Here is a 23,624-nt window from a genome sequence, read left to right on the forward strand (position 1 = left end):
CCAAAAATTTACTATTTTCAAAAGTATGATTAAATTTTATAATCAAAATAAATATTTAAAAACAATTTTTTAAAAACTACATTCCTAAATTCAAATTTGTCATTTGTGAATATAAATCTCAAAACCAGTCTTAAAGTCTATTTTTTTTTTAAAATCTTGTCAAATTTCACCATTAAGCAAATTTCCAAAAATACTCTCCAAAATCTACTTTCCAACATCTATGTCAAAACGCTAGCTTAACAACGAAGTTTATTTAAATCTATAATAATAAAAGAGGAATAAAAAATAATTATTTTTTAATAAATAAATAATCTTTAAAAAAAAAACAAAAAGACAATGTGAGTGAGAGTGAGTGGTGGCTGGCGCCTGCTGTTGTTGTATGACTTAATAATAATTCAGAAAAATACTGCGCTTGTTTTTCCTATATATAAATAACAACTTCCTTAGTGCTCAACGATCCTCAGATCTCCTCCTTCTCTGCTTACACATACTTTTTTTTCTCTCTGTGTGAAAATGACTGACCTGAAGGCCAAATTTTTGGAGGTGTACTCTGTTCTTAAATCTGATCTGCTAGAAGACCCGGCTTTTGAATTTACAGATGATTCTCGTCAATGGGTCGAGAAGGTTTTTTGCTTTCCTTTTTGTTTTTGTTTTTGTATATATATATGTGAATGTGTAGATCCACTTGTTGCATTACATGTGTTAAGTTTCTATTGATGAATCTTGTTTTAATTTAAGCATTTTACTAAGTTTCTTGCCTTTTTGATATTCTTACTTGCTATTCTTGTTTGTATCGTTCTTATCTTTTGCTATCTTCTCCTTTCAAAATGAGGTAAGGTCTCCGTATAGTCTAGTTTCAATGGGTTTGTTGTTGTAGATATCATTTCCACTTACACAGAGTTTAAAAAAGTAAAAAAGATTTGCATCCAACGGTGTGGCCTAGTGATGGTGCTAAGGTCTGTGTACAATCTAGTTTCCCTGGCCCCATTTTTCATGAGGTCTTAGGTTCAAAACTCATTGAAGATAAGTGATTCTTTGTGTTCTAGCCTTGGTGGATAGAGTTATGTGGTACCTGTTCCGACAAGTATCCGTGGAATTAGTCGAGGTGCGTGAAAGCTGACCTAGATACCGTGGCCATAAAAAAAGTGAAAAAGATTTTTAAAATCATGTGGTCTCAAATTAAAGATACTTTGAATTTTAATAAAATATTTGTTAATGTTACGGTCTTAAACATGTTATGTTATATGTAAAGTTGAAGTTGAAGTTAAAGAGTTGAAATGAAGGGAAGATGTATTCTTTTGGAAACAACTAAAAAAGGAAAGTAATTAAATGAATTGGAATGAAGGAAGTAGTAGTTTGAATATTGGTTTATCCATCCACGTGATTTTTTGTATGTTGTTGATTGCTTAATATTCATTATTGTCTTTGATACTTTAAAAGTTAGACCTTACTAGTGATCTGCTAGTCATACTTATTAGGAGGAATAAAAAAAATAATTGTGGTGGAGTTGATTGACATGAGTCAAAATAATTGTTGAAAAGTTTAGATCTGTTTTCCTTCATATCTTCCATTAAATGGAATTTGGGTGAAAAAGAAACTCTCTTTTGTATGATATAATAATGAACAGAGAATGAATACATAAAGACATGTCTATGATTCAGAAAGAAATTCGCTCACAGTTGAAAATGACAAGGCAATTAACATAGCTCAACATTAGAATGTATATTAAAGTGGAGCTTGTTCTGATGTTCCTCAAGCTTGAAGTTAGTCTAAACATCCACTAAGAAACTTGCTTGAAAACAGAAATTATAATGTTCTTGAACATATGAATCCAACATATCTTTACTCTAGAATCTATGCGCTCTTGCTTGTCGTTTATGGTTGTCTGTGGGAGTGGTTTCTCTTGTCTTTATCTGTGTGTACATGAAATAAAGAGGGGGAGGAAGGGTGGGGGAGAGAGGTTTACCTGTGTGATTTGAGAAAGGTGAATCTCTATAACAACCTTTGGTGTGAGTTCAACATGGATTGCCTTCTGCTGTACCTTATGATGTAAACTAGTTGGTGTATATAACTTCTTGTTAGTTCAGTACTGTTGATGTGGTAATTTGTGTCATCCTTATAGTTCTTCAATTTGTGGATACCCTCGACTCTCAGCTTCTTCTCGCTTTTAATCTTTCGGAGTTTTTTCAAATTTTCGAACAGTCTATATGTAACTGATATTTTTTATGATTTGCTTCAGATGCTGGACTACAATGTACCTGGAGGTAGGAAATAATTTCTACTTATTAACTATTCTAAAATTTTGTACTACTTGTACAATCTTCGATAACTTGAGAATATCTTCTAGCAGCTTTATAATGATGTATTCTCTGTGCAGGGAAGCTGAATCGAGGACTATCTGTTATTGACAGCCTTAGTTTGTTGAATGATGGAAAAGAACTATCCCCTGATCAAATCTTTAAAGCATCTGCTCTTGGCTGGTGCATTGAATGGGTATGCAAAACAATCACTTTTTTCAATCTGTGGTTCAAGCTGAATTCCTTGGAGACCCCGATAAATTCAGCTTTAGTTCCGCTTTTCTTCTTTTCAAGTGTGTAACTAGAGCAAATGTATGTTGCAGCTTCAAGCATACTTCCTTGTTCTTGATGATATAATGGATGGCTCTCATACACGTCGAGGTCAACCATGCTGGTACAAATTAGATAAGGTGTGGGCCTACACAGGGGTTACTGTTTGTTCCTCTTTGTGCTTTCATGTGCAATACCTACTGGTCATTCTCTTTTCACTCAGTCATTTTTATTTCAATACTTCTTATAGGTTGGGATGATTGCTATCAATGATGGCATACTTCTTCGCAACCACATCACGAGAATTCTGAAGAAGTACTTCAGGCCAGAGCCTTATTATGTTGATCTTCTAGATTTGTTTAATGAGGTAGGATTTTTTTCAAAGAAAAAGAAAAGGCCTTTGAATTAAACCTTATATATATATAATGCTGAACGTTTTGTTTTTTCTCTTTTGCTTTGTGGACATAATCTGACAGGTAGAGTTCCAGACTGCCTCTGGACAAATGATAGATTTGATCACAACACTTGCAGGAGAGAAAGATTTATCAAAGTACTCATTGTCTATGTAAGGGGACTTTCTCAAGACTTGTGTGCAATTTTTCTGCTTGCACAATATTTTTTGCATTATTTAACTTTATAATGATGTGATTACATGCAGTCATCGCCGGATTGTCCAGTATAAAACTGCCTATTATTCATTTTACCTCCCAGTGAGTATAAATCTTCCTTTCAATTGAGTTCACAGCTTATTGTACTATTTTGAGAATGATTGCATGTCTATTATGTTTCTTAACACTTGCTTCCTAAAAAAAAATGGGAAACCATTATCCTTGTTGATCTGAGGTTGATTTTCTCTTAAAAACATTTCAAAGTTCAGAATCTTCTTCGAATTATATTAACTATATGCAACTGCTGGAAAGGCATAGAGGAGCCTCTTATTTTGTGTCCATAAGCAATACCTTTCCATTGTTGCAAATCATATGCTTCTTGTTTTGTATTTAACTATTCTGGTCCCTTTAGCAAAGTTGTCTCTTCAGAATCATAGTATGTGCCTCAAAGTTTAATTTGTATATAAGCTACATCCTGAGTACTCACGGTTAAGATCTCCAGGTGGCATGTGCACTTCTTATGGCAGGAGAGAATCTTGACAACCATGTTGATGTCAAGAAAATTCTTATTGACATGGGAATCTACTTTCAAGTTCAGGTGAGAATTACAACCACTCCTTAATAGCTTCCATTGTGTATATAGTTCCACATTTATATTCGAAGAATCGTTTCAATTTAAAATTGACCTTTAATGAGGAAAAAATGAACATTCACCATGGAACAATACGGAAACTATCTTCTTTTTCTCAACCAAAGTTATGCTTTTGAAGTTTGACAGCTGTAGTCTGACCTTGCATCTCGTTGGGAAATGGAAAAGAGCAAATCAAAAGCAAAGAAGATAATTCCTTAAATTAGCCTACTTTCAAATCGTAAAAGAATGTGGTCTTTTTTTAAGAAGTATGAGAAACATTGTAGAGATAAAAGTCAACGCGTTTCATGTGGTCAAACTGTGAAAAGAATTTGTACATGGCGAACAGTGTGATGAATGTGGTCTTGGACACTGTATCCTTTTGAGATCTCCATCTAGTTTGGTTTCCAATATACCCAAGAACCATCGACAAAACTTAGTTTCACAACGTTTGTGCTTTCATGCAACAGATTCTGACTAGTAGCTCTCTTGACTTTGTAGGATGATTATCTGGACTGTTTTGCTGACCCAGAGGTGCTGGGCAAGGTATGTTGTAAAGGAAGCTCATAGTACAAAGCTCCTTTAACATTAATCAGGGAGCTATTTTAACTTGAAAAAATAGAAATCTTATGGTGACCTCTTTTGCTATCAGATTGGCACTGATATTCAAGACTTCAAGTGTTCTTGGTTGGTAGTTAAAGCTCTAGAACTCTGCAACGAGGAGCAAAAGAAGATATTATTTGTAAGCTCGAAACTTGTTATCCCTCGGTTAATTTCTATAAAGATTTTGTTCTATTTGAAGATGCTAATTAGAAGAGCTTGTTTTGCAGGAGAACTATGGAAAAGATGACGCTGCTTGTATTGCTAAAATAAAGGCACTCTATAATGATCTCAAACTTGAGGTATTCCACTTTCCCTCCCCCCTCCTGAGATAAATCGAAAGTTCTGTGTAATCATTGCACTCTTCTCTTTACAAGTGGTTGATCTCATTTGATGTTCAGTAGTCGAAACATAGTTCTTCAGCTTTTAATTTATTTTCTTCTGAATTTTGTAGGAAGTATTTCTGGATTACGAGAAGACGTCCTATGAAAAGCTGACCAGCTCTATTGCAGCTCATCCAAGCAAAGCAGTGCAGGCAGTGCTATTATCATTCTTGGGAAAGATTTATAAGAGACAGAAGTAGGAAATAAAATAATTAATGAACTTCATTCTCTCATTGGGAGTGAGATGTCTGTATTTCATGCATTTTTCTGCTTTTTTTCCCCTTCTACTTTAGCTTGAAGTACTGATGATGGATTGTTATTATTTTCAAGAAATGGAAACTCTTATCCTTTTTCACCTTTAATAAATAGTAGAAAAGTCCAATGAAATCTTTCAGTATTCTGCTGTCATTGTTGTTTCATTGCCTTCAACTCATTGCTTCAAGTGCTGTTACTCAAAAAATCCCTAGGTTTTGAGTTGTTGGAAAAGCCTTTGAATCCTTGATGAAATCTAAGATTTTGAAACTTTTGTGTGTTATACAATGCTTATTTAACATATTAAACTTGAGTTCATGATAAAAACTTGAGCATTGTCTCGTTTCGTAGCGGAATAGGTTGATGCATTGTAGATGTTTCCCTATTTATACCAGTAGCAGTAGCATTTGGCTTGCAGTTGCCAGTCTTACGACTTTTGTTACTCGTTATTTACTGTGCTTCAGTTATCGCATTGGTTGGTTATGGTTATTGCTATTCTTTTTGACTGCTATGTTATGTTTTTCCTATTATTTTCTTTGTCCTCTTTACTTCAATACTTCTGATGTTCACTACTTATGGCGAGAGTCTTTCAGAAACAGCTTCTCAATCATGTATCATTTTCTTTTCCAGTTGAATATTTTAGTTTAAGTTGGATAACTTTTGCAATTCTCATTATACTAAACAACCAAACTTCCAAAATTTTCTAATCCTTAAGCATCTTTTACAATAGACATAATGCTGGTGTGTTGCCATGCAGAAATTTACACGTTATAATAATCAATTAAAGTGGATCAACAGGCTGCTTTGCTTAGCAGCACGACACTTGTATTGCTCTCCCACAACCCCGTTTTCACGGTAAAAAATTAGATCTAACTTATGTACCAACAAAAAAAAAAGTAAGAAATGCTACTTAGACGACAGCAGGAGTTTGGTCCGGAGGAGTGTATCTGGAGTTGTCATCATCTTCAGTACTCTTGAGTTTTTGAGGAGGTAAACTATGCTTTGGGAGTTGATCACTCGCCTTTTCTCTTGATTCCTTTAAGCTGAGGGATGTGTATACTGTCATTCCACCAAGAGCTGTAACGGCACCACATATACTCGTCCAACCTGGATCTGAACTAAACAGGAAATATCCTCCTAGTAGGATCACACAAGTCTTGAATTGTCCTAAAACAACGTGTGACGTTGCTGATGTAGCTCTGCATCAACAATTACAGTTCCTCTTAATGAATTTTCAAAAAACCATGCAACAGATAAGTCCGGAGCTCATATTAGAAGACTCTTACCCAAGTGCTAAAGCTCCAGACCATTGCAAGAGGAAACCAAGTAAGGCTGAGATGAGAATAGCACTCGTATTGTGGATGTCCCACTTGAAAGATAGCACTCCTGGAGGGTCTAGCAAAGGCGACAGTGGTACCAAGAAGAAAATTGTCACTGGAGTTGTCCTCCACATCAACCTGCATAAAACTTTGGTCTTCAGCATATTCAAGCTCAGAGTCACTTGTTATCATATGAAAAGTAAACGAAAAAGGAAGCATTTCCTACGCAAGAGCAGTCCAATTGGTTTGTTGTTGGAGATTTGACCAAAGAATTTTGTTTACACCGCTTGGAACTATCCATGCTAGTGCAATACAAGCCCCAAAGAAATTAAATTCCAAGTCTGTGACAGTTGCAACTGCAACGCCTACTGACACAACAGCCAAAGCCAGAACCTGCATCATTGTTTGAACTTAAGCAAATTCAAGAATGATGTAATCCGTAAAGGTCTATATTATTTATACATATAATTTGGTAATGCTTCATGTAACTAACTTTGTGAAAGGATACTGTTTTCTTGAAAAGAAAGAACTCTGCAATGACAATGGTTGGAGTAACCGCAATTTTAGCCATCTGATAGAAACCCACACTGCACGAGTCAGCTAGTTAGGAAAAGAGAAGTTGCCACAAGGTTTGGACTTGGAGAAAAGGTTTACAAATACGGTAACCTGTTATGATTCAGACTAGCATTGGCAAGGCCAGAGGCAAAAGCCATCACAACGCCCAACGAAAAGAGTGAAGAAAATGGTGTTGTTCTAGCAGGAGGAGCAGCTGGAAGCAATGACAAAGCCTTGAAGATGGCGAGTAATATCCAAGAACAGCAGTAATGGATGAGCGTTAGGAAAATGGGAAATTTAAATCCAACTCTTCCCATAATCTGCAAACCACATTTGCAACTTTAGAAGCCAATAAAACATTTCACCATTCACCAGGTCATGTCAAAACAGTTATAGACTCGATTTTTTTGGTGTTATATATATTGCAACCATCAAGAGTTGGAAAATGTAGGAACGAAAGCCATACAAGTTTGTTTCCTAATATTATTCCAACAGCAACCATGAAATTGAAGGTCATTGCCATAACTGGACCACAGAATCGCTGTTGTTGACGCTTGGCTCCTTCTGATGTTCGAAGCTCATTGTAGAGAGAACCTCTGAGCTCTTCCAGTGCCCGACCTGGTTTATAATAGGGTAAAAGTATTTAGCTTTGAATCGAAGCAAAAGTTCAAGTTGTTCTAAATAACAGCTAAATTATGTATAGTAAGTACTTGTAAGTGGAGAGATATTATTGTTCTAGGTAATGCCTATTTCCCTACATGCTGAAGAGCAGTCGAAAAGCAGAAATCCCACAAGGTGTCTGTAGACGCAGAGGAACTGAGGCGGATGCAGCTTATACACTACAAGTTCAACTGAACTCACTATTTTAGACACATGACATATACATCACATATGTGTACATCTTTTTCATTGAGAATGGAAAAAAGAGAGTACAACAACTTAAGTGCTGACCGCTAATGGGTCATTTGGTTTGAAGACAAGTTATGATAGGCTTAGCTATGCTACGATTAGTTATCCTAGTATTATTTCTTAGTGAATGTTTGGACAAATAATATGCATGTTTACAAAAATACCCTCCAGAATTGTTAAGGATGTGGGAAGTGTATAAAAATAATTTAAGGGATATTTTTGTCATTTTAAATTATTCTACCAGAGGTAAGGATAATTAATCAGCTATAAGTTATCCCAAACTTTATAACATATCTAATAACCTAAAGTAAGAACACGTTAAGTTTAAATCCTGGACCCGCCTCGGTAAAAGAAGAGGCATATACAATGATTCTTAACTAAATGCTGGATAATTTATAAACTTCTGATTAATACAATAATATACAATAAATTTTGCAGCAAAGAATCAGATTGCATTAATAAACTCACACTCTAATTTTCTAGAACAAACAGATTGTCAAATCCCAGTTTCCAGGTATTCAACAAGAATGTGTGCAGAATAAAAATCAAATTTTTGAAAACCTAAAACTCCTGAAAATTAACCATGAGAGAATAAAAAAGCAAACAGAAAAATAATAGTCTGAAAATCAATTATAAAAAAAAAAGAAGGCGAATAGTGCTTCACCTGCTTCACCAGCATCGCTATCTTTTCTCTTGATAAACCTTCTACCTCCATTTCCAAACAAATAATCCAGAAGGCCCATAACTTAGTACAAAATGCCCATAAATTGATGGTTAATTAGAATGAAAAGAATTTCAAAATCTAATGAACGTGAAAGGCAAAATGTGAGAAGGTAAAATGTGAGAGATCTCAGGAGTATTATAGTATTATAGTTGCAAAAGGAATGTAAAAGAGTGTAGAAAAAGCAGGACTCTGTTTAACAAACACGTATTGACATGTTTTTAAGGTATCATTATTTTGAGTAAAATTAAAGTCATAGCCTACTCAATCTACTACAAATGTCACAAAAATATTAATGGAACAAGAGTATGAAGAAGAGGACATTGAATGATGAAGAAATGGATAAATGAATGTTTGAGAAGGGGAAGAAAGAAGAAGAAGAGAGAGGGCATCAAAAATTGAACAAACTAATGCGTAAACCAAGCCAGAATCGCGGATCTAAAAAATTTCTCCAGATGAGGTAACATTTTTCATATTCAGAAAGTTTCTTTTTATTTGGCTTTTTTTATTGTCTTTCTCAAAATTAGAGATAATTTGTTTTTGTAATTAACTTTTACCATAAATCTATGTTTAGTTTTTACCCCAAGAAATATTTATTTTTACCTATTGAAAAAGTTAATTTCTTCTATTCATTTAAGGAGTCGTATGATAGTCGTATAAAACAAGTCTTATCCATGTATTAGAGTATGTATAACTTATACGACGTTTGGTAGGTGGATAAGAAAAAAGTTAATGTATATAATTAATATGTCGTTTGGCAGGTGGATACAAAAAATTATTCATGTAGGAAATTAATACAACGTTTGGTTGACAACTTTTAAATTAGCATAACTAATACATATATAAGTTATGAGGAAATTTGCGTATTATTTATGCGTAATACATGGATAAAAAATTAAATGACAATATTACCCTTATCACTCCCACTTAGACTACGTTCTTCTTCTACATAATTAAAGAAATGTTTTAATTTAAATACAAAGTTAAAGAAGGAAATGGTATAATTGTAAAGAAATGTTTTAATTTTTAAAATATATAATTTTACTAATTTTTAATATAAAAAAGCCAACATCCAAAGAATAATTTATGCATAACTAAATTCTGCATGTCTAAACCCTGTATAGCTAATATTTGTATAATCAATACCCACATAACTTATACTGCATAACTAATACTTGTATAACTAACATCCACATTACTAATACATGCATAACTAATACACATATTACCATTTTGTACTATCTATTTGTTTTGGAAAACTTACAATAATTGTTTTGGAAAACTTACAATAAAATAAATAAATTGTTTTGTGATATTTTTACTAGTGATCTTCATTTTTACGCATGATAAAACTAAAAAGACTATTCTTTTATCCATTTTGTAAAGGGCGAAATTTACACACCCCAAACTTTGATTTAAAAATCAAACTCTCGCCTCTAACTTTGAGAATAATCATTTCCCCCTTTTATCCCATGCAAAATTTATATTACTCCTGTCATTTTTAATACTTCATCTATGTAACATTTGTTTTAAATTTTATTTGCTTAGTTTTTTTATTATTGAACCAGTATTTATAGATTTTTTAAAATTAAGTTTATTAACATTATATATGGAATAATTCTTTTATAAGTTTATTGCAAATTTTGATATATATTTTTTATGATTGTTATTTTAATATTACATATGTATGAATGTTTTAAAATCATACTTATTTAAGTTTCACTTATTTCGTGTTTTTTAACTCGACCACAATCAGAGGCGGGCCTACCTTAGAGCAAGGGGTGTCGAGCAACACCTCTTTGTCGGAAATTACATTGTATATAGGTCAAAATTTAATTTAATGAATATATATATAAGTGTTGACACAAGTTAATTAAAGGTTTAGTGTAGTTGTTAAGGGATTGCAAAACTTGTATGAGATTTTGTGTTCTATTCTTGATAGGAGCGTTTACTTTGTATAAAGTTAAACAATATAATGACATTTATGCTCTCTAACTCATGAATGTGCATAAGTAGGTATTTATATTTGTATAAAGTTAAACAAGTAGAGAAATACATCTTTCTACACATAACATAATATGTGTCTTACATGACATAATACAAATCAATTCGAGTGTATCACACGAACTGTCATGTAGAACGCGTGTGTTTGCTTGTTCAACTTTATATAAATTATAGTGTTTACTTATGTACAGCCGAAGTTGGAGGGGTAGATGAGATGACATGTTTATGTAATTATGCTCATCTCTTATTCTTTATTGTCTTTGTTGATAAATGAATTTTCATTGTCATTAATGAAAAATTTTAATAATTATAATTTAAAATTTATTTATAATATAAATAGATGATCTTTTAAGAAATTGTTATGAAATATCTTTATTTTTTTAATTGTATCAAATCATTATAAGATATTATCACACTATAAATTCCGTTAAAACTTAAAAGTAATAGCATTTTGTTATTATGTTCATTTGTTTTATTACAGAACAATATTAAACTATATACTCAATCAATGTTTTTTTTGGATGAAATTAATATTATTTAATAAAAAATTTGTTATATAGATTATGAAGCATACAAAGGAAGTGAAATCTTATTTCATATTGAAAAATATCAGGAAGAACTTACTTAACATACCTTAAGCTTTCAAGAATTCTCTACATGTACTTTCCGTAAGATTTCTAACAAATATAGTTATGAGACGAATGATGTTAACTTAAATCGAGAGACATAAATATAACAGAAGAAAGATGACAGAATAGTTAAGAAGCACACAATTTCTAGCAATACTTCAATAGAAATCAATTAAAAAGACATACAAGAACTCCTTTTGTTGATCTACTTATTTCAGGATCACAAATCACTGGTGCTGTTCCATGACAATAAGAAACTTACGTCGTTCAATTTTAAATTTTAATATCGTAGGATGGTTAAAGGTGAGACGTTTGCCTCCGGAGGTACTTGTGTCTTATCCCAAATCTATACATAGGAATATGGTTGTTTGATATCCGTTCGTTTAGTTGATCTCTAGCTATATCAGATACCTTTGAACATAGAAACTCTTCTGATTCGATGTATTTGAGCATATCTTGAATCCTCTCTAAGCTCACTAACTAGTCTTTGCAAATTCACCTCTTCCTTATTCGTTGCTGATACAACGAAAGGAAGAATAGCTAGCATTCCCGGTTAAGTCTGCGTGCAATATTACTTGCTCCGCATTGATCTACAGCTTGTATCAATAAGGATGGCATAAAATTTGATGTATTATTGACACATTTGTATAGGAATGTAGTGATTGCTTCTACTGTCGTAGTTCAGTTTTGGATTCAGCTGAATTAATCAAAATCAACAACCACTTGATCAAATGATGGTTTAAATATTGATGCTCCATTAAACAGGGGAGATAGTTTTGCTTCTGAATCGCGCGCTACCATGGACCAGTCCCTTAAGAAATTACCCAAACTGCACCCATCAGGCATACACCAAGCGCTACGCCACCACTTTCAAAATGGTAAAGCTTAGCTGCAACTAAACTGTTTGTAGATGGGAACCAAGGATCTATAGGAAGTACTAAATTATCGATATAAGTACGAGGATGATCAAAGATTCTAGACATTGGACAATCAATTCGGACTTGGGACAGATCGGNAAAAAGATTACTTACAGTCGTACATAACAAGTATGATTTTTTTAACAAAAAATCACAGTGAGGAATGATATTATAAAAGGTCTAAGTTCAGTAGTTCCTCATTTAAATAAGCATCCCTTCTTTTAAAAAATGAGGAGGACAGACTATTTATGTTTTATTTGATGATCAACGGCAAATAGAAAATTAAGCAGAAAATTAAGTTAGTATTTTTTTTTCAAAATAAAAAACATGTTCTTTTCACTCCCAACAAAAGAATAAGAAAAATGTATCTTAAAAATTGAAACAATTATGATAAACATTTTAAAATTTAGATCTAAGTATTAATCATATTTCTTCTTTTTAGTATGTACTAATTTATAAGAAATTTTTGTCTTAAAAATAGTTGTTATGATCGCGCGAACATGTTAACTAGTTATATATAAAGGAGAAACATAGAGAAGGTGATGTGGCATCTCCATTCATATTTATTTTTTTTCTCATTTTTTAGGCATTTTTTTCATATAAATATAATAATTTACTCACTAAGAAAATAAACAATTAAACAATTTACTCACTAAGAAAACAATTAAATAAGCCCACGTACTTTTTCACCTTTAAAAGTTGTAGCTGCACAAATTTAATCATATACGTTTCAGTTGTAACTGTATGTATTTATGGATCAAGGAAATCCAAAAGACAATTAACAATTAAATAATTCACTCATCACTAAAATGCATTTCTTTAATACTCTTAATCATGATGAAAACTTCAAAAGCCTCTAACCAACTATAATCAGAAGAAGAAATGAATGTTCTTAAATGTAACCGTTTTTATCTTTACCTATATATCACCCAAAATTCACTTCAATCCATCATATGATAAATCCCTTTGGTGTCAGGTTAATCCCTTTGAATTTTTTTATTTTTATTTTTAAAATATTTATATAATATTATATAATTACTTGTGATATATATGTTTGTGTTTTTGTCTGGTGACTAATCTCATTGAATTCTTTATTTTTATTTCATTTTAAAAATATTTATGTGATATTATATTGCTACTTGTGATATATGTTTGTGTTGTTTTGCAAATTGAAAATATATGACTAGCAAATGGAATCATAGGCGGACATAATGTTATCNTTTTTGTCTGGTGACTAATCTCATTAAATTCTTTATTTTTATTTTATTTTAAAAATATTTATATAATATTATAATGCTACTTGTGATATATGTTTGTGTTGTTTTGCAAATTGAAAATATATGACTAGCAAATGGAATCATAGGCGGACATAATTTTATCTTATTTTGTTTGGCAAGTTATTTATTATTTTTAGTGGATTGATATGATTTTTTATTTATGTTACAGTAACATTGTTACTCTCATCTTCTTCTAAATGTTTATGAACTTTCTTGAAAAAAAAACAGGTACACTATTGAATTCTTGGTGTTAATTATTTACTATATTTATTATAATAATGTGTTTTCTCACTCCTTTATCTTGTATTATTCTAGATAATATAAGCATATTTTTGTTGCTTAGATGTTGGCGGCTAAAGTTAAAAATATATCAACAATAATAATAACATGTTAAATTTATGTATTTTCAGTTAAAAGGAATACGTAAATTATAAATTCTTAAGTTGACCAAAAAAAGATTGAAGCTTGAGAATTTCAATTGTATTTTGAATTCTCTCCTTTTTTTCTAATGAGCATTGAATTTATAGATTTAAAAAAAAAATAGAAATGAGTAATGATTTTATATTTTATGAATTGTTAATATAGCTTTAATATTCTTTGGGAATCACTTATTATTTTGCAGTAACCGTTGTTGATGAACACTTTTAAAGTTATTTTTTAAAAAAAAAATAATACATAAAGTGTAGTTCTTGGAAGATAGAGAAAAAGTCAGAATATACTTAATTAATTTTAATGAATAGATGGAAAATAAATGTTTTTTATGACAGTACTGAAGTTATCAATCCTCAGAAGAAACTGATCACTTGGAAAGTGATTGGAGGAAATCTTTTAAAGGTATATAATTTCTTCGATATTATTATAGTCTCTGAATATTGGCTTATTGCACCTTGTATACGAGAAGAAAATTCAAAATACCCCAAAATCCTTTCCTTTCTTGAATTATTTCTTTGGTATGACCAAAGATGTAAAAAAATCATCTTCTCAAGAAATAGAAAATCTATGATGTTCAATGATCCTATAGATACATATATCTATGTGTTTGTTTGTTTAATTAACGAAGTAAAATAAAGTTTAAATTTGTACACATCTCAATATAAAAACATTACATTCTTATTTTGAAGTTCATCTCTTTCTTTCAAGATTCAGCTTTAAAAGAAAATATAAATTACTGCTTCATTTATATAGATTATTATTATTATATACAATTCAAGTATTTCTAGATGATTAATAATTCTAAAATTAAAGAAAAATAAAAAGAAAATAAATAACAATAATGCATAGCTTTTTTTTTGGGTTAAAAGAGGAGATATTATATCATAGGCCAAAGTCATCTGCGGCCCCTCAAAGTTGTCCTCATTATTCATTTAGACACCTCAACTACACCTAGTACCTATTGAACACCTCTACCACCCAGATTTGAACCGTCTAAGCATTTTTTTATCACTTTTCATAAACTGTGTGGCGCGTGTATCTAAGCTCCCCACGTGTATCCGACGTGTATAGAATGACCATTTAACAACTATCACGTGTATCTGACGTGTATTTGTAAATGTCTTAATTGGGAAAGATTTCTAAATCGTTAACTTTGACAGAACACTTCTCTCTCTCTCTCTTCGCGATTTCTTCCAAATTGAAGCTCTCCATCTTCGCGATTTCCTCCAGATTGAAGTTGGATTCGTCTTGTTCGTGTTACGATCTTGAAGATTTCCTTGTGTAAGTTAGGATTGTTAATGATTTTTACATGCTTTGTTAAATGAATTCCAAAAGGCTAGGGTTTTGTAAAAATATAGGGTTTGTGATTTTTGCGAATATTATGTCCCTTCTTTACTATTACCCAAAAAATATGCTTTAAAGCTTTGTTTTTTAGTTGTTGTATGGGTTATATGAGTATATTCTGTTATCTTAAGCTAGGGTTTGTTTAATATCTTGTAGGGCTAACAATTGACCATGGAGGAGATTATATTTACAAAGATTTACCATGATGGAATCTTATCCGAGATATCTGTCCCTTCTTATGTTGGAAACTGTGTGCCTGCACTCAAATATATTATTAAGGACCACTTTTCCATTTTGGAACTATTGTATTATACTAAAGAATTGGAGTATGAAACTATTGCATGCTTTTATGTGAAGGATTTATTGAATACAAAATGGGTCCTAATTACAATTGACCAACATCTCCTACACCTAATTAAAGACTTAAAACATGAGGACACTTTTAAAGTATTTGTCTGTCATGTATTAGATGAACCCTTACTTGACATCGAGGGACCTAAAGGCTATCTAACTAATGTTGGTGGTGAAGGTGTTGATGTTGACCTTAGTGAAGAGGGTGAGGTAGTTAACTTAGGGGGAGAAGGTGAGGTTGTTGACCTAAGTGGAGAAGGTGAGGTTGTTAACCTTAGTGGTGAGGGTGTTGATGTTAACATTGGTAAAGAGGGTGGGTGGAGAGGGTGTGGATGATAACCTAGGTGGAGAAGGTGAATTTGATTTCTTGAGTAGTGATTCAGATCTAGATATACCTTCAGAAGATGGTTTAGATATTTATGAGGAGTTGAGAGCTTTTAGACAAGAAAGAAGAAACAAAAAACAAAGAAAAAAGGCTACTGGATTTGAAGAAATACCAGTTGGAGAGGCTGATGGTATAGATAGAGGCTTTGAGGATATTGGGAAAAATAAAACTGACAAATATGCAGAAAAATTAGGTGGAGATGAGGATTATATTGATAGCTCTGACTGTTGGAGTGATGATAGTGATGAACAACTAGATGTGGATGCTGTTAGGGGAGTAGATATACCTGCTAGAAGGAGAAGCAAAAAAGTTAGGTATGATGAAGATTGTGAAGTTTCAATATTTGAGCTTGGAATGGTCTTTGAGGGTGCAAATCAGTTCAGGAAAGTAGTGGCAGATTATGCTGTAGAGTACAGGAGGCAGATAAAGTTAAGACCTAATGAAAAACATAGAGTGAGGGTGAAGTGCAAAAATGCTAACTGTAAGTGGTTGTTATATGCTTCCATTGACAGGGACTCAGGTGATTTCATTGTGAAGAACTATGGGGGAAACTTTCAAGAAAATGAGTAAAGATGACATGTTCCATATGCAAGAAAATTGGACATAACAAAGTTGTGTGTGCAAGAGTAAGTAATACTTCATATTCACATTTATAAATTGCTTAAAGTTTATATATATTATGATCATATATTTTATTTTGTGGCGACATAGAATGAGAGGGGGAGCACTTCTCAACCTACAAGTCAAGGAAATTCAAGCCAACAAAGTTATTCTCAAACATGAGTAAGATTTGATTTACATATTCATTTGCATTAATTATCATTGTATAAGTTATTCATATCTCCTTATTTTTGTTCAATAGGTTAGAACACAATCAAGTCAACAAAGTTTTGTTTGTGCTGATACCACTGTTGTGCCAAGAACTACACAAACAACAATAAAATTAGATTTAATAATTAATTTGCATTTTCTGATTGTTCTACAAGTTATTCATATATTCTTATTTATGCTATATAGTCTACAATGGGAGGTCCATCACATTCTACTTTCAAAACCACACATGCAACTACACAATCAAGTCAACTAAGTTCTATTTGTGCTGACATAGAATCTGTGCCAAGACCTCCTCAAAATAGGGTTCAAGTTGGGACTGAAGAGGATTGGGAAGAAAAAAAGCTAATGCAAGAGGGACCCCATTTGTTACTGAAAGAGATAGTTCTTCTAGTCAACTGCCACCTTTATCAGGTCACAAGAGACCATACAGTTCTGCCTCATTTGCTGCTGCTACTGGAGCAAACAGAAGGCCTGCAACTGGTTTTGGTGTTTACTCTAATCCTATAGCTGGAGCCCAAGTATTCAATGTATGTTCACTTAATATGTTTACTCTGTTTTGGTGTATATTCTGATAGTCATATTATGATCTTACCTTATCTTACACTTTCTTTCTTATATTGCAGTCTGGTACATCAAGTGAGAAGATTCTACATAGGCCAACAAAATTGAAAAGTGCTTCACCAACCAATATAGACATTGACTTTAAACCTCGTGGCCTAAAATGGAAGGGAAAAGATGTAGTCGGCACCTCACAGTTACAACAAATGAAAGCAAACAGGAAAAACTGGAAGTAGTTCATTTGAAAAGTTGTTATGATTTTGGCCCATGTTAAAAGGGTCTTCAACAAGCTACTCTTTAGTTTATTTTGAACACTCATGTAATGTATTTTTGAACCATGCCTTTGTGTTAGCAAGACTATGTATTTTTGAACCATGCAAGACAATGGTTTTTTATTACCTCTCAATGCATTTGCGTTATGTATTTTTCAACCATGACTTTGTGTTATGTATTTTCCAGCCATGCATTTGTGTTATTAGCTCAGTTTTTGAACAACAACTACACGGGGCAAGTCGATCCCATAACTAATTTCAGAACACAGGAAAAATTAGAAAACAGAGGCAAGTTACAAAAGAGACACTGATCAATTCACACTGAAATTTACAAAAGAGACACTGATCAATTCGACACTGATCAATTCACATTCAAACTTCCAATTTGATACAAAATATAAACTTAACAGACCAATTAAGTACAACACTAATTGATCTAGAATAGCCTCCTAACTACTGCAAAACTAAACAATTAAGTACTACAATCTTGAAGTACTATGAACTACACAATATTAAAGAACCATTTTATAGTTAGCAGACAAAGAAAAACAATCACAACTTGGTTAACTTTGACATTTTTCCAATTCCTTTGGAGTTTAACTTCCTTCAGCTTCTTGTTCAATACCATCATCTTCTCTTCATTTTCATTCAATTGAAATTTCAAAGAATTCCTTTCTTCTTCAAGCTCTTTCACTTTTCTCTTTAGTCGATCAATCGGATTTTGACCATCTATGAATCTATTCATTAAGGATGATTCATCAACATTTTCAAGTGATGGATCAATCCATCTAAAATAGCCACGTCCACCATTTCCCTACAAACCACATAACAGTAATAAATATACAAAAATGTTGATTTTTCAAATAATACAATAACAGTAGTTTTTGTTCGAATAATTACAAACCTTTGATGCTTTGTATCCAAAAAATCGACGACCTGGGTTTAATGGAGTCCTCGAAGATTTCAGTCGACAATAATAACCACACTTACATACATTGACTTTCTCGATATTCACTGAACTTTGCGACATTTGATAAAAGACAATTGATTTAGAAGAGAGAAACGTTGGATATTTAGAGAAAGAAAAGAGAATTGGGAATTTAGGGTTCTAAAATGGATTTGGGGGAAGAAGAATTGGGTATTTTAATGTTAAAATATCCAAGTTAAAATTGTAACGTTGGATGTCTTAAATGCAGGGTAAAAAAGGGAGAAAAAATAATTCACACACCCAATTTGCGTGAATCACAAACGATTTGCCATGTAGGCAAAAAATGCTTAGACGGTTCAAATCTGGGGTGATAGAGGTGTTCAATAGGTACTGGTGTAGTTGAGGTGTCTAAATGAATAATGAGGACAACTTTGAGGGGCCGTAGATGACTTTGGCCTATATCATAAGATTATGCATCAATACAAATATTATGCTTAGCTTAAAGCTTAAGAAACAATGTGTTCGAAAATTTAAAACTAAAAAAAGTTTCAATAGTCTTGATATTCGAGAATTAAGGGAATATTAAGAAAATTCAATAAGATTTTTATAATCGCGCGAAGCGCGAACTAATTCACTAGTTTAAAATATACTAAGACCCATTCAATAGATAAATATATATAATATTATGAATATTTCTTTTTGAGATACTAGAATCATTTTTTCAATATATGTATCCAGTGGAATAGTCGAAGTGTGTGCAAGCCGTGTCAACATAAGTATAGAGTATGGTTATGTCATAAATAGAGCTGTCAAAATGGGTTTGGCATATTAGACCGGACCAATCCAACCCTTGAATTAAATGGGGTTGGGCTCAATTTTTTCAGCCCATTTAAGAACGAGGCTTTTTAGCCCGACCTTATTTGGCACGCTGGCCTTGTAGGCCCAACCCGCAAGCCTCAGAGGCCAGTCCGTGGGCTGTGAATTTTAAAAATATTTATTATATATATTTTAAATAGTGTTTTACTTGTTAAGATTTTGTCAATAAATATTTTTAAAATATCAATATAAAGTCAAGACTATATTTTTTACATATCTTTTACATTTTAGGGTCATTAGCCCACTAAATTTTCTTATTAGACCAAGTTCATTACTCCATTATAACTATGAATCTTTGACCTCTCTTACTTTTGTTTTTATGCCTAATTTTTCACTTCTCCTTTATTGTCTTGTTTATGAAAATAATGATCATGTAATTTTTTTTGCTTGGATGAATCTTATGAATGTTGTATCTTGACTATTATGTATTTGTTTTGTAAATATTCACTGAAGTATGTGTAATTCATGAATGAATTTATGTATGTATTGATGTCGTGTCCATTGGACATCAACGTTCGTATCCTTTCTAAGAGGAAAATGTTGTCCGTTTTTTGGTTGAAGGGCCAACCCGTCCCAACTCGTGGCCCGGTTAGGGTTGAATTGGGCTACTATTTTATCGGCCCTTTAATTAAAAGGGCCAGTCCGTCCTAACCCATTTAGCTCTCTAGCCCGTTAGGGTTGGGTTGGGCCAGCCCATTTTGACAGCTCTAGTCATAAACATGATTAATGATGTGAACAAAGCTATTGCTTCAAGCAATTTGAAAGATTATTGAGATGGAATTGGGAGAAGGAAAAAAAAGTACTAGTTACTAGTATGTGGATGATTTCTTCTTCCTCACTGAAGAATCTAATCAAACACATGATCATTGAATTTGTTTCACTAGTTAGAAAATGCAATCACATACTAAGATGAGCTATACCATATAAAGTTACAATCTAAAATCTTACATGTTACAGATAATTAAGTTTCTAATATTCATAGAAGGAATCTTCAATCAACAACTAGTTGTATTCGTAGAAGAATATCAATCAACAACTCTTTGTTGGAGGAACTTTCTAGAGAAGAAGAAGAAAGAAAAGGAAAGAAGTGTTGTTTCTTTTCTGTTGAAACAAAGTCTTTCTTTAAATCTGAAGGGATGCAACTTTTCAGAAATAAAGTCTTTTCTTGTGCTTATGTTTGGAACCTTAGTCTCTATTTGCAGCACTAACAGAATTGAAATCTGATAATGCTCAAATTACCCTCAAAACAAGTTCAAAGAGTAATCGACCGTTAGCAATAAAAATATTCAACTAAGAGTCGGGATTGAATCCCACAACAAATAACTTGTCGGCAATTGAAAAGACAAACAATTACAAGCTACTAGTTTGAACCTAAATTTAAGAATACACGATTATCAATATCAAGAGTGATTTTGCCAACCAAACGATGGCTTTGGGCAAAGAAAATATCAAGCAAGGGATATATGAGAATTGAGAAATATGGAATTCAATTCACACTCAAATGATCCATTGCAATTCAACACATGATCAATCAATCATAGATAGGCTAGATCATCATGAATCAACACTAATATCCTTTCGGTCTCAAAGTGTTATATCACAAAATCTCATTTCAGTCTCAATCGTGTTTAACAACAATGCAATTTAATACCTTTATCTAAACCCCTATTTCTAGCAAGTTTAGCATTTAACAAAGTAAACCTAAATCTTCTCCTTCCGGTCTCAAATTTAGGACACAAAGCTAAATATGATTATTAATCTAATTATCCATTTCACAAATTCTCTTTCGATCAACCCACAAAGATCGAAAGTTAGATCTGAGCGTGCACTCTCAAATCATAAATTCAAACATGAAAATAGATTAAACTCATTATATGAATTCAATCATGACATCAATGAATAACAAAAGCAATAGACTGAGTTTAAATACCCAAATAGTTTTGTCTATTTCTAGCACAAAACCTCAATTTCATATATACAATTACACCAATATTTCTACAATTACACCCTCAGCCCTTTTATGAGAATTTGAGTCTAAAATATGTGAAATTCCAAGTTTTCCTTAGTCTAGATGGTCGAGCTTCACAAAAGCGGCTTGGTGTTTGCAAAAGCGACAATTCCATCGCTTAAGCGAACCCCGCTCTTTGTGGCCCGTTCGCAAAAGAGACTCCTGCACGATCGCTTAAGAAACCTATTGATCGTTCGCTTAAGCGAACATACCTTTGCATATGCAAAATCAGAGACCCAATTTCCTGCCAGATTAAGCTTCTTTTCCAATCTTTTCCTTCATGTTCCTTCCCATCAATAAACACCTGATATAAACACAATTTAATGGATAAGTAGTCTCTTTCTCTACTTGGATTATGCCAGAGTATTGAGAAGTTTGATGTACGTCATGAACTGTACACAACCATACATAACCTGCGCTATAAGTAAACTGAGTCGATANTTTTTGCGAATATTATGTCCCTTCTTTACTATTACCCAGAAAATATGCTTTAAAGCTTTGTTTTTTAGTTGTTGTATGAGTTATATGAGTATATTCCGTTATCTTAAGCTAGGGTTTGTTTGATATTTTGTAGGGCTAACAATTGACCATGGAGGAGATTATATTTACAAAGATTTACCATGGTGGAATCTTATCCGAGATATCTATCCCTACTTATGTTGAAAACTGTGTGCCTGCACTCAGGTATATTATTAAGGACTACTTTTCCATTTTGGAACTACTGTATTATACTAAAGAATTGGGGTATGAAACTGTTGCAGGCTTTTATGTAAAGGATTTATTGAATAGAAAATGGGTCCTAATTACAACTGACTAACATCTCCTACACCTAATTAAAGACTTAAAACATGAGGATACTTTTGAAGTATTTTTCTGTCATGTATTAGATGAACCCTTACTTGACACTGACGGACCTAGAGGCTATCTAACTAATGTTGGTGGTGAAGGTGTTGATGTTTACCTTGGTGAAGAGGGTGAGGTAGTTAACTTAGGTGGAGAAGGTGAGGTTGTTGACCTAAGTGGAGAAGGTGAGGCTGTAAACCTTGGTGGTGAGGGTGTTGATGTTAACATTGGTGAAAAGGGTATGGATGATAACCTAGGTGGAGAGGGTGTGGATGATAATCTAGGTGGAGAAGGTGAATCTGATTTCTTGAGTAGTGATTCAGATCTAGATATACCTTCAGAAGATGGTTCAGATATTAATGAGGAGTTGAGAGCTTTTAGACAAGAAAGAAGAAACAAAAAACAGAGAAAAAAGGCTACTGGATTTGAAGAAATACCAGTTGGAGAGGCTGGTGGTATAGATAGAGGCTTTGAGAATATTGGGAAAAATAAAACTGACAAATATGCAGGAAAATTAGGTGGAGATGAGAATTATATTGATAGCTCTGACTGTTGGAGTGATGATAGTGATGAACAACTAGATGTGGATGCTGTTAGGGGAGTAGATATACCTGCTAAAAGGAGAAGCAAAAAAGTTAGGTATGATGAAGATTGTGAAGTTTCAATATTTGAGCTTGGAATGGTCTTTGAGGGTGCAAATCAGTTTAGAAAAGTAGTGGCAGATTATGCTGTAGAGTACAGGAGGAAGATAAAGTTAAGACCTAATAAAAAACATTGAGTGAGGGTGAAGTGCAAAAATGCTAACTGTAAGTGGTTGTTATATGCTTCCATTGACAGGGACTCAGGTGATTTAATTGTGAAGAACTATGGGGCAAACTTTCAAGAAAAGGAGTAAAGATGACATGTTCCATATGCAAGAAAATTGGTCATAACAAAGTTGTGTGTGCAAGAGTAAGTAATACTTCATATTCACATTTGTAAATTGCTTAAAGTTTATATATATTATAATCATATATTTTATTTTGTGGTGACATAGAATGAGAGGGCGAGCACTTCTCAGCCTACAAGTCAAGGAAATTCAAGCCAACAAAGTTATTCTCAAACAGGAGTAAGATTTGATTTACATATTCATTTGCATTAATTTTCATTGTTAAGTTATTCATATCTCCTTATTTTTGTTCAATAGGTTAGAACACAATCAAGTCAACAAAGTTCTGTTTGTGCTGATACCACTGCTGTGCCAAGAACTACACAAACAACAATAAAATTAGATTTAATAATTCATTTGCATTTTCTGATTGTTCTACAAGTTATTCATAAATCCTTATTTATGCTATATAGTCTACAATGGGAGGTCCATCACATTCTACTTTCAGAACCACACATGCAACTACACAATCAAGTCAACCAAGTTCTATTTGTGC

General features: G+C 32.7%; 2 protein-coding genes and 1 pseudogene across 2 annotated transcripts; 1 reads left to right on the top strand and 2 right to left on the bottom strand.

The window, feature by feature from the left end:
- Nucleotides 1-412: 412 nt before the first annotated feature.
- Nucleotides 413-5,190, top strand: LOC125862843 (farnesyl pyrophosphate synthase-like). The gene is made up of 12 exons (XM_049542968.1): nt 413-624; nt 2,240-2,264; nt 2,378-2,493; nt 2,621-2,707; nt 2,818-2,934; nt 3,044-3,132; nt 3,226-3,277; nt 3,678-3,773; nt 4,305-4,349; nt 4,456-4,545; nt 4,634-4,705; nt 4,858-5,190. Exons 1-12 carry the CDS (start codon nt 514-516, stop codon nt 4,984-4,986), a joined length of 1,029 nt encoding a protein of 342 aa, XP_049398925.1. The 5' UTR covers nt 413-513; the 3' UTR covers nt 4,987-5,190.
- Nucleotides 5,191-5,776: 586 nt separating this feature from the next.
- On the bottom strand, nt 5,777-8,564 carry LOC125862382 (nucleotide-sugar uncharacterized transporter 2). Its single transcript, XM_049542432.1, has 7 exons — nt 8,486-8,564; nt 7,379-7,530; nt 7,024-7,232; nt 6,851-6,944; nt 6,584-6,750; nt 6,325-6,495; nt 5,777-6,237 (listed from the first exon to the last, which is right to left on the bottom strand). Exons 1-7 carry the CDS (start codon nt 8,562-8,564, stop codon nt 5,949-5,951), a joined length of 1,161 nt encoding a protein of 386 aa, XP_049398389.1. The 3' UTR covers nt 5,777-5,948.
- A 2,908-nt stretch (nt 8,565-11,472) lies between these two features.
- Nucleotides 11,473-15,013, bottom strand: LOC125861601 (acyltransferase Pun1-like; annotated as a pseudogene).
- Nucleotides 15,014-23,624: the final 8,611 nt, after the last annotated feature.

Source organism: Solanum stenotomum, chromosome 4 (assembly GCF_019186545.1).
Source record: "Solanum stenotomum isolate F172 chromosome 4, ASM1918654v1, whole genome shotgun sequence".
In the NCBI taxonomy this organism is placed as follows: domain Eukaryota; kingdom Viridiplantae; phylum Streptophyta; class Magnoliopsida; order Solanales; family Solanaceae; genus Solanum; species Solanum stenotomum.